At 39.4% G+C, this 12,399-nt stretch overlaps 1 protein-coding gene across 1 annotated transcript in view; it reads left to right on the top strand.

Annotated features, from left to right (window-relative positions):
* The window catches only part of LOC108902259 (synaptic vesicle glycoprotein 2B-like), a 55,845-nt gene extending 43,961 nt beyond the window's left edge, over positions 1-11,884 (top strand). The window contains 6 exon segments of the mRNA XM_018704027.1: positions 326-414; positions 3,734-3,791; positions 3,793-3,868; positions 5,985-6,185; positions 7,410-7,569; positions 7,791-11,884. Coding sequence (XP_018559543.1) covers positions 326-414; positions 3,734-3,791; positions 3,793-3,868; positions 5,985-6,185; positions 7,410-7,569; positions 7,791-7,974 — 768 coding nt within the window. The 3' untranslated portion in view covers positions 7,975-11,884.
* The last annotated feature ends 515 nt before the right edge of the window (positions 11,885-12,399 follow it).

The following is a 12,399-nucleotide window of genomic DNA, read 5'->3' as shown; positions in this document are numbered from 1 at the left end:
TAATGCGGGTCTTTGTTCAAAGTGTGGCTCTGTGTTGTGTAACATGCTGCTGTCTGGATCAGTGTGAATCTGTCCTGCCTCAGGAAGATCCTGTATAACGTTGTTGTAGGAAGATCCTGTACAACAATGCTGATGTTGTATGGGGAGATCAAATTGGCTGTTCTCCATCTGCACGGACAGATTCCTAACAGTATTCGAATTAAGGCAAAACCAGGGGGTATCATTTCCATATGAGGACACGGGAACACAGAGCAGAAATGCTTGCTGTTGAATTCCAGACTTTAACAACAAGGAAATGTGATTTATGTTGTTTTGTCTCCTCTAGCTGTTCCATAATGAAAAAGTGGTGAACTTCCATTTTAATTTTTCTTTGGAGAACCAGATCCATAAAGAAGGGGAATACATCAATGACAAGTAAGTATCACTGTGCCACCTTCAGGACACAAAACAGACAGATTTAATGCAGAGGTATGTGTGCAGATACTGTATGTTAATATGTGTCAGTTTTAGTTAAAAATGTGACTGCAAATAAAACAACTGTGAAATAAAAGAAATCCTCTGTCTTTACCGACTAGTTCCGATCACATAGTCAACACAGAAATCAAAAAATCTACAACATGTCCATGAAAATATTTAATTTCTTTCTATGTAAACAAACTATATGTTTGATACAGTGGTGTATTGTCCGAGTTTTAGATTAGGATATTTATGTTTTTGGTTACATAACGTAAAATGATATTGTATGACCACTTGGTTCTCATTTTTCTCTATTGTATTTATTATGATTTTAGTGAAGGAACTGTACTTTCTGTTGCATCTTGATTTTTTGATTGAGTTGAAACATCTGTACCTCTTTACATAATGATGGAACAACAGTACTGACATTATTAGCTTTTAGGAATTAGTGTGAGGGCTGGTATAGACAGTCACAGCCTCAGGTTTGTAGACAACAGCACAACTTAACACTAGCTGTTTAGTGTTATTATTAGTCAGTCATTTCATTCTTGGTTATGTTGTTATCAGACACTATCATGCTGTGTTTTTATGTACATGTTGTGACCTGGAACTCATAAAAAACATAAGCTAAATCACTTCACTGCATATGTTAATGGTCAGAACAAAAACCCATCTAATGGCATTGGCCCCTTTTACACAGCCTGTTCAAGGTAGGAATGTTGTGTCATTATTCTGCCTCGTTGTTCTGTTTAAATGGAATAAAGGCAGAATTGGGGTGGGGGTGTGTCTTGTTGTCCCACCTTTAGACCATTAGAGGAGGTAGTCACAGAGCTGAATCAACATCTGTGTAAAATAGGGAGCCAACACTGTTGTCACACCTCTGATTCCACTGTACCAACATGCAGTTTAAAAACATACACTGGGGCGGTATTATGATATCTTTGTTTGGTCCAGTGGAAACAAGAAAAAGTGCCATAATCAAGGGTCTTCAAACGTATATAATGCAGTGTCTGTGTGAAAGGGGCTAAAGTGAAGACAGTAAACATTGAAAGGTTGAAGACATCACAGTTTTATTTTATCACTATTTATGGATACTGTAAACTGTTTTATTTTGTATACATACATATCCCAGAGGTTTACTATCCATGTGGGTGAAGTTGGTAAAGATGCATCCCACGATTTTGTTACAGTACTCCCAAACCCCACAAGTTCCTCTTAGCTCAGTCTTTTAAAACTCACCTGTGTATGAAAGTGTATGCAGCTGTGGAAGGACAGAAGCCCTAGGTCCCCCCACACATGATCATTGGCTTTGCTTGAGAGGATTGAGCCTACACACAACAGTGTTACCTGAGGTTTTACAGTTCACCACGTTCAAGTTTTATTTACATAGCCCGATATCACAAATCACAAATGTGCCTCAGGGGGCCTAACAGTCAACACATGCAGTAGATATTGTGTGTAATATAGAATCAAGCATGTGGTAGATTTACAGTATGGGCAGTCATGATGGCAACATTATAGATTGTAAACACGTGGTCCATCATGGTCTATCTTTCTTTTCCTTTTGGGGTTCCACTTGAGGAGTTGTCCTGTGATGTTTGACAGTGGTTTGCAGAGTGTATGCCCTCTCCATCTCCATCTCATTGGAGAATCGCTTTCTCTGCTGTCTGTTGCTCAGTATGTGCCACAGTTCTTTGTTGCTGATGGTATTAGGCCATTGGATCTTGAGGATCTGTCGCAGGCAGGTGTTAATGAATGTTTGTATTTTTTTGTTTGAGGTAGCAGTGGTCCTCCATGTCTCTGTGCTGTAAAGTAGGACTGACTTATGACTGACTTGACATTGATGTTGAATATCCTGATCCTGGGTGTGATCAAGGTCTCTTTAGCTCCAAATATTCCTTAGTTGGAGAAAAGTTATTCTGGCCTTGCCTATCCTGTCTCTCACACCAGATTTCTGTCCCACCATTCTTATCCACTATGCTGCTCAGGTTGCTGAAGTTGTCTGTCTCCTCTAGCACTTTGCCTTCTACTATGATGGATGATGTTCTAGCAGCATTGATCTTCAGGACCTTGCTTTTTCCTTGGTGCGCATCATCTTCTTCATGGCCTGAGTATAACAACAACTCTCCTGAGGCAAGATGGCTATGGCCAGATTCATTCCATCTTGATTAGCTAATTCTGAGTTTGGCAGGAAGGTAATTCCTTATCTCATTAGCTACTTGTGCAGTGTTTCCAGCTTCATTCATGTTCTGATGGTAGTGACAGGTTGGTGGTTGGAAGATAGCTTTTGTGTGTTTCTGGCTTTTACTGCCCAGCATTATAGGTCCTCCTGGTGGAAGGTCCATCTTTTCTCATGGGTGAGATTTCTTGGTTTACTTCTGTTGACGCATCTGTAGCCTTCAGGTTTTTACAGGGAAAGGTAGCTAGCCCTTCACTCAACCCTCCTCTTTTCTCATTCAGGCTTGGCAGAGTTACACAAGTCAATTCTCATTCTATTGTGTTTCATTGTTTTTTTATACCCATAGTCAGGCAAGGAAGTTCTCCTACTGACAGAACAGGGTGTGACGTATGCTGCCTATTTTATTCAGACAATGTCTTTTTATACCTGTCAGTGTATATTCATGAATCCCAGGATAAGCTTTTTTCAAGGTGAAACAACTCAGGATGTGTCTTTGACTGAGTTCACCTACAATGAATCTTGCTGTTTTTATTCAGTTTATGTTTTTCAGATGACTTTGCATACATTCACAACTTAGCATTTCTCTACAGTGCAGCTCTGCACCAACTTCTAACAGCTGCATGCACTTCTGTACCCAGCTGAATCTCAAAATGAGAGAAAAATTAGGAACCTGGGGTTGTAATTAGATTCTTTAATAAAATGAGGGCATGTATCTTCAAGGACACTTCACCTCTGCAAGAGAGTTTTCAGGTGCAGATATACAGTATATTACAGTACTGTATATTATATAACTTCTATGCTTTTTACAGAATCAAAAAAAGACTTGATGGGCTTTAACTTTTAATCAACATATAATAGGGCTGTCACTGAATATATAATACTGCCATGGAGATCATTCCACCATTTTGACTCCAACACACTATCTACAAGTAAGGCAGTTTCCATGGCAGTATCATCAGTGGTTGCCATCTTGGATTTAACAGAATGTAGCCCATTTTGTCCATTCTGATTCTGTGCTGCCACAGCAATAGAAGTGAGAGTCCATGTTTTCTTTGTCTGTTGGTTGGTTTGTGTGTGTGCCCCATCCCATCCCCATAGGTTCATCAGTATAGAGATGAAGTCAGTGAAGTTTGAGGACTCACTGTTTGAAGACTGTCGACTTTGAGGATATCAAGTCTACAGACACAGTGTTTGAGAGCTGCACCATCCGCTCCACTGTCTTCTATAACACAGGTAGGTTCAGGAGGAACAGGGGGTTTCAGAAGAACTATAGCTCCATGTAGATACAGAAAATAAGAGTGAATGCAGGTTAGATGTTAAGTGTTTGGTAGATTCAAAAACTCTATTCACAGGGACAAATACCAGCCCATCACTGTTCACTGTGGAGTTACATAGGCCAAAATTGAACCAAAACATGTGTTCACTGGCTTGTACTACCTACTGGATTTTGGAGATATCCTAAGGTCATCAATGTATTATCAAAAACTTCACAGTCCACATTCTGTGCAAAATAGAATTCAAAAATTTATCTGGACCTAAAAATGAAGCGTCAGCAGTCAAATCAAGTGGATGTTTTCCAGAGTTAGTCTTAGTAAAACCCTGGACAATGTTTCCATGTTGAGCTGTGGTGGACGTGATGTAACAAAAAGATGGACTTTCATACTATAAAGGCTGTAACTCTAGAGGTGTCTACTTGATTTGTCTAACTCAGATCACTGACTCAGATGAACTTTTGAACATATTTTTGCAGCTTCTGTCTCCTGTCACTTGTATTGACATGCAGTAGGAAAGGATCTGTAGGCTGGTAAGCATATGGGCACCTGACTGTTGTTTCAAGTCAGACTTGAAAAAATTATGAACATAGACAGCAGCTGCCATCTCGGTCTGTGCTGATATTGTAGTTGCTCTTTCAATTAATCATACAGGTTTTGTGGATGACAAAAAAGCTTTTGTTGTAACATTTTCAGTGACTTTGAGCATTGTACCCAAGGCTGTCAGGTTTTTGAGTGTTCATGTCTCAAGTGTTGCAGATAAATTTTATGGTCAGTGCTCCTCCAACACTAACCAGCTGCCTAGCTCCAATAGTCCATGCTTATTTTAGAAATGTGCTGCAGTGTGGGTCAGTGCCGGGATGTACGTTTGTAAGTATGTATGTAAGTTTTTTTCTGGCTGCGGCTCAGGAGGTAGAGCGGTTGGCCACCAAGCAGAAGGTTGGTGCTTCGATCCCTGGCTTCTCCAGTCCACATGCCGAAGCATCCTTGGGGAAGACACTGAACCCCAAAAATCTCCCCTGACTCCCACTTACTTGTGTGTATAGAATAAGTGCTGTATGAATGTTTGTGTGAAAGGGTGAACGTGACCTGTGACCATTACACCTGTAGAGTGAAGCACTTTGACTGGTCGATCTGACTAGAAAAGCGCAATATAAGTTCAGTCCATTTACCATTTACCATTCCCCTCTGTATATGACAGGTACAGACCTGTAGGTCTATTGGTGCATTCTTATTAATATGTATTCTCCACTGTTGAGTGTTCCACTTTATCAAGTAGAAGTAGAACATAATGCTATATTATCCTGCCAAAATATTAAGCTGCAGGCCACCTAAAGCTGAAAACATTTTTCCCAAGTTATAATTGTGTTGATCCCATGTGTATTTTTACAAGTAAATAAACAAAACACGAGAAACTTGCATGTACACTCTGTTAGTTTATTAAGAACACCTAACTAAAACTAAAGTTGATACAACAGTCATGCAGGAAATCCTCCTTCATGAAAATTATAATGTTCAGCCTTTGGTGAGGCTATTAAAGAGTTGTTGATTCAAATCTGTGTTATTTTAGACACAGAGGCAGCATCATATTGGACTGAGGTTCCACAGGTGTTATCCAATCCACCACACAGTCCTAGGAAGCTGGGTTTAGGGACTGTCTCAAATGTGCAGACTAAAGGGCAGAGGCAGCCTTTCAAAAACTTTTTAAAAGCTTTCTCAGACATTTCAAACAAATTAAATTTTCATCATCGATATAAAGAGACAGAGACAGAGTAGCTCTGTGTTACACCTCTTTTTATAGCACTAAGCTAATACGATGGGTCTTGATACTCTTCAGATAATACAAAGAAAACAGGACAAGACACAAACACACAACACAATTTACAAAACAATGATACAGTAAAATGACCATAACACTCAATCATAAGTACCAGATTGATTGATGGCTGTTCCCTTAAAAACAGCTTGAGTTTGATTTGATCCCAGTCATGATCTGAAGAATGAAAATAATTATTTCCAACAATAAATTAGAAAACTCTGACAGATGTTGTGTGCCATGGTCTCCCTGTTCTCTGTAGATCTGTGGGAGGAGAAGTTCATCAACTGTAAGATGGAAAACACCACCTTTGAGCACAACAAACATAGCTGCTACCTGGACACTGTTGAGGAAAATGACGTTCTTATTTACCTGGTCAGCTTCCTGGGCAGTCTGGCGGTGTTACCAGGCAACATCATCTCAGCCCTCTTCATGGAGAAGATCGGCAGGGTCAAGATCATAGGTGATTTTTGGAAGTTTTACAAATGAGCAACTTTCCAAGTATGCTGTTGCAGTGTTGTGGTGGCATCAGTGTGTACCTGTGTGTACTGTAGGTCTGTGGTTGTTAACACCATAATTATCATATGATTTTAGAACACTTCATTACATGCTGCACCAGTTTCCTGCTGGATTTTCCTTCACACATTAGTAGCTTGTGGGTTCTTTTGCTTTGAACAATCTGACTTGAATTCTGTGGACTGAGCAGGTGAGTGGTAATAGCTGACATAAATTATCCTTTATGTAATAGCCAGTCCAGCTCTTTCATTCACAGTTACACTCAAAGTCATAAAGGACAGTTCACCTCCGTGCTTTAGAATCTCAGTGCATCAGCATGCTTATTAAAAACCCAGAGTCCACTTCTGCCACATATGTTTCAGTTGTAGCCCATGTGCAGTTCTGTACACACAGTCTACACTGCAGAGCAGTAATATACTGGTCACAACTGAAATACCAGGGTTTTAATTGATGTTCATTGTGCTGTGATGAATAATATTATCTTTACTGGACAAGATAATGTCATTTAGGGCATCAGTCAAATCAAGATTCTGAATTCCTCTTTCATAATTAGAATTTCTCAAGTTAAAATTCTGACATACTTGTTAAAATTGTAGCAATAAAGACAGAGAAGACTTAGACCCAAACTCAGTGGTTGACTGCAGTAAAGGAGCTGTAATGGCTGACGGGTGGTCTGGCTGACAGACAAGTAGGCAGCTTGCAGAACAAGATAAAAAAAAAATAGATGCTCCAAACACAGGTAACAAATCCACTGGAGAAAACAGACTGACCAGCAATGAAATGATAATGGCGGGTGTATATACAGACTGAGATGATGAAGCAGCTGATTTCAGATGCATGAGTGTGGAAGCACATGTGCTTGAGGATTGAAGACAGGTGAGCAGATAGAAACAGGAAAAAGTCCAAGCTCATCTTGTGGATGGATGGAGAATGGCAGATCTGAAGAGGATGAAGGAAGGAACAGAGGGAGCAGATCATCACATCACTATCTCATATTGCTGACTAAGCATGGCATAATTTTAAACTGAATGTTTTTATCATTGTAAATTGTCATCAGTTTATTTCTCTCCCTTTGTGAAACGGGTGTGGGTGCTCATTTTTGAAAATGTGTTGTACAGATATGTTGGCAGTTATTTAAAATGAAACAATGAGGATTCTGTGATCTCTACAGGTGGCTCCATGCTCATCTCAGCAGGCTGTACCTTCTTCCTGTTTCTGAGCTTTAGCCAATCAGCGATCATTGCCCTGCAGTGTCTTTTCTGTGGTGTCAGCGTAGCTGCATGGAATGGCATTGAGGTGGTGACTGTGGAGCTATACCCTACGTCTAAAAGGTACCAACATTTACTGTTACAGTTGTGTTGATAATCCTTATTGTAAAATTGTATGTGTCAGATGAAGACAGGAAACTGTGTTAGTGCACAAACTTATTGTACAAACTTTGTCAACATCATAAAAATGTCAAATTTAAACATCAAAATACTGGTTATGGTGACAGTTTCAGTGTTCTCCTAAAGCCCATGTCTCTCTCTCTGACTTTATCTCCATTTCTCAGGGCCACAGCGTTCGGTGTGTTGAACGCTCTGTGTAAGCTAGCAGCTGTCCTCGGCAGCACAGTATTCACCAGCTTTGTGGGCATCACCAAAATCGTCCCCATCCTGCTGTCCTTCACTGCGCTGATGTGCGGTGGCCTGTTGGCTCTCAAATTACCTGACACACAGGAGAAAATCCTCCAGTGAGGTCACTGGGTGGGGGCATGGGTGGGGTGGGAGGGTCAGTCTCAAAGTGGCTGCTTAATGTTTGAAGCAGTTTGAAATGATTTTGACTTTGAAATAACGGAAATAACTCACGCCTATTACATTTAAAATACCAAGGTCTTATTTCTTTCTTTCTTTTCATTTAGTACGGGCTCTACAGAGAGACAGGGGTGGGTCTATCCACTCATGAGTTTAGTGTTTTAGTGGCAGGCTACAAGTGTCAATGTTCAGAAATGAGTCTGATTCTGAGTTTATTTCAGATTTTTTAAAAACTGATCCTTTAATGGTGCAATGAATCTATTAATACTGCATTTAAAGTTATTTTGTGTAAATCCAACTTGAAGTTTAAATCATATGATCTAACTGGTTGTCATATTCTCTGCTTCTTGTCTTTCTCCAAGTAGTTCCATGCATGATGGGGAGTAATGTCAGATAAAATGTTTTCCGTCACTGGCAGCAGGTTTAACAAATAACCACCGGTGTGTTGAACTTGTGAAAGAGGCTTGTTGAAGTTTTGGAAGTTCCCCTCTGCTTGATGTCATCAGCAGCTCTGACACACTCAGTGTCCTGCAGTATAGAAACCAGGGAATCCAACTAGCAACATCAAATAGTCCTGTAAACTCAGCACTACACCATCATTCAAACACATAGGTATCACCAGACCCCTTTTACTGGGGCACATGCCCAGCTTTGTCGACTTCTAAACCAGTTAACTGATTGTGAGGCTGTTGGACTTGAAATTATACCATAAACTATTTTTATAGTTACCTCTCACACTCACACAGCACACTGGTACACCATGGAACCTAAATCACATCAAACTGATGAAATCAACTTCTTTGACTCTTTTTTGAAGAACACAAGTAAAATACACCCAAGGACTTCAGTTCATTTTGTGCAACTTAGTTCTGAGGAAAAATTAAAATCTTAACTTGCTTCCAGCAACCAGCAGCCACAGTGACAGAGTACTACCCACTTCTTTCTTTCAGCAGATCAATCAAAGAGCAGTTGGGAGAAGGAGTGAACTTGGAGCAGGGAAGTAAGTCTGAAAAAAACAGAAAAAACATTGGTTCCAGGACTTTGTCTAGGAGCAGAGACAGGTAGCCTGAGCAGAGAATTTGGACATGGCAGGCAAAGAAGGAGGGGAAACCGTTTTAGCATGGAATGTGGTTTGGCCTGACAGAGGCCTTTGATTAACATGCTTGAGGTGTGAGTGAGATGAGGGTGGGCATGTAGCCCCGGTCAACAGCTTTTTAAATTTTAAGTTAATTCCACAAATGTAGGGCAGAAAAGTAAACAATTTAATCTTGGGGATGGAATAGCGAATGCAATGAAGCTGTACAGGGTCAGGACATTGATTGAGGGGAATGAGAGACCATGTGAGGTATGGAAAACTTTGAAGCAATTCCGACCTGTCATGTGAGATGTGAGAGTTTGGGGAGTGACACTGCTCAGGATGGCATCTTGTGAAGCAGTGACTAATGTCCCAACTGTGAGGTTAGTTTAAGATGGTGGCTAAAAACAGTGGGACTGGAGTCAGTAGAGGGTCTGCGGTAAGTACCAATTGTCTGAATTTAGCATTATGTCCAGATGATGCAATAGTCCTTTGTTGATGATATCCACCACAGCGATGTTGTCGGAGTAGATGGTGATTTCTTCTTAGACTGTTCATGCCGCCAAAAGATGGCTGTCACAATGACTGGGTATATTGGTAGGAACTGGTGCTGCAGTTAGTTCCTTTTCTTTGCTTCGTCTATTGTAATGTGGTTGTGCGAGGATGGTACGGAAGCAACTAAGAAATTAAGGTGAGAAAAGACGAATTGACCTTGAGGGATGATATGGATGGCGTAGTTGTGGTGACCTAGCAGCAAGATTAGGTAACGCTTGATGCATCTATGGATTGTAAGAAAACTTGACATGATTAAGGAAATCAGATGGATTTTCTCGGTAGGCCGGGATGCTTGGAATGAGATAGAACTGACAGTGATGCCAAGAAATTGCAAAAAAGTGCTGGGACCTCCATTTTCTATGAGAGAGGAACTCGTAGTTCTTGAAACATGGAAGTCAAAAAGTTAAGACCATATGAAGGGAGTGAAGTGAAGTGCCTTGAGATGACTTTTGCTGTGATTTGGCGCTATATAAATAAAAATTGAATTAAATTGTAGATGATGGCATAGCAGTGAGAAAGTTACCCATACTTCAAAGTAGCAAGTGCCCTGCCAGAGGATGCTAAAAAAAAACCTGTAATCGGGAGAATGGGAAGGACTTTAAAGGCAAATTCTGACTTGGACGACTCAGCTCTAGGCCCACGAGGTGGATGAGATATGGCATGGACAGTTGTTGTATACTGTATGGAGAATTCTGAGCTAGGGATGACACTACTGATGCCTAGGATGGCAGAGGTAAGCTGTCCAAGTTTGAGGTAAGCGTTTTCTTGTGAGTCTGATGCAGGTCTTATGAAAACAGAGTCACAGGGGAGAGAGACTAATGAGGTGTGCTTAAATGCTTCCAGTGCAGAAATGGGAAGAGTTTTAACTCATTTAACTCCAGTGATTTTTGGTAAACGGTGTGTGATTTTTCTCTCCACATTTCACAGCAGTTTTTTTTTAACATCTCATTGCCTCAAACTAACACTGCAGTGGCATTAGTTGAAGTGAAACAACTACTTATTTGTGTATTGAAGCCCAACATTTGGTCTGTTGTGCTGTATGTTTTGCATGAGTATGATCACCTCCTCCTGTACTGGGTTTCATCAGGACAGTGAACGTATCATCACTCATTTGGTTTGACTTACACAGACTATATGTGTGTACTGTAATGGTGTATACTTGTTTTTCAGTCTCTGTCTGACTCTGCCTTTCACCATCTGTGGGCTGAACACATCAACCTGTAATGAGCATTTATAATTACACTCACCATTTTATAAAGTAACTGAAAAATAAAGGACAAATTAATCAATAAGAAAATACTATAAATGTGACCCAGGATTAAAGTGAAACTTGATTTACCCTTCAACCCTGTCTCCTAGAAATAATCATCCTATACAACTAAACTATAAGAGTAAATGCATTTTGTAAGAAATGTGACCATGATTTGATCATGTCATGAAGGTTTGTTGTTAATTTGTGTGTTTTGTGCTTACTTGTTTGAACTACATGAGAAAGATCCTTCTCTGCTGGTGTTTGCTTTGACCAAACTTTAGCTGAAAATGTTTACTATGTCACTTGATGCTGGGAGACTCATCAGTTCTTTATTTATCAGATCATTATTATTAGCAGTTTCAGTAACATTCTTTTCAAGTTAATATTTTGTAAATAACAGGTTCCGTAACATGCTTTTCTGAGAGAGCATGCTGGCAGCCACATGGCATAAACTATAAAGCAAATGTTTCATGTACAAAACTCAACCTGGATTAAAAAGAAAATGTTTCAGTCTTATGAAAGCTGACAGATTGTTGTCAGAAAGAAATATGTTACTGCAAAAACTGATGAAATGGGGAATGTGAGATTTTTTTTGTTACCAATGGATACAACCTGGATAACCTTTTCGCCAGTATCATGTAAAAGTAGACAAAAATTCTAAATATCAACAAATCCATAAAGTAGAAGTTATATGATGTGTTTTCTTAATATATAAAAATTCACTGCTTGCAAATCACCAAAATTAGCCCAGGTCTAATCGTGTATGATTGTCTATGAAAGTATTGATACTAATATATGTTTTTGTTGGTTTGATATACAGTGTTGGAGATGGCTCATGAATAGTGTGTCTGTTAATGAATTCATGTCTTTATTTATTTGGACCTGTTGTCTGACTTAATTTCTGTCTGTTACTGTGTGCATTTGTGGTTGTGACAAGTCAGATCAATAAAATTAGTTCATCAGTGCACTGACATCTGTCTACGTTCGTGTCTGGTAAAACTATATAGTTATAGTGTAGTGGTGCATTTAAACGGAAGATTAAGGGCCCAAAGCTGATCTGATTATGACACCATAGCACATCAAATAACATGTATTTAACCCTTGTGCACCCCTCCAGAAAATTATGATGTTTTAACCTTGCTGCAAAAAATGATTAGTTCCTAAAAAGTGCTATAAAAATATTATATATCAATGTTTTTTCTCACTTTCACTGCACTAAATGTTTTGTCCAACTTCAGTCCTGATCATAACTATTAAATTTACATGTATTTCTCAAATAATTTTAACTCTTTAATGCCATTTTGGGAGGATTAACCCACACGTTTTAAATGATAAAAACACAAAATATGAAAGATTTTCCATTATACTAAGTGCAAAATGGATTTTTTTTTTTTTGGGGGGGGGGGGATCATCACACCCTTGGATATATCAATAATTGACAACTTTGATTTAATGTATTATTATTTTTTGAGCAAATAATAATACT

The sequence above is a fragment of the Lates calcarifer genome, linkage group LG10 (genome assembly GCF_001640805.2).
Source record: "Lates calcarifer isolate ASB-BC8 linkage group LG10, TLL_Latcal_v3, whole genome shotgun sequence".
Taxonomy (NCBI): Eukaryota; Metazoa; Chordata; class Actinopteri; family Centropomidae; genus Lates; species Lates calcarifer.
This window is presented reverse-complemented; position numbering and strand designations above follow the sequence as displayed.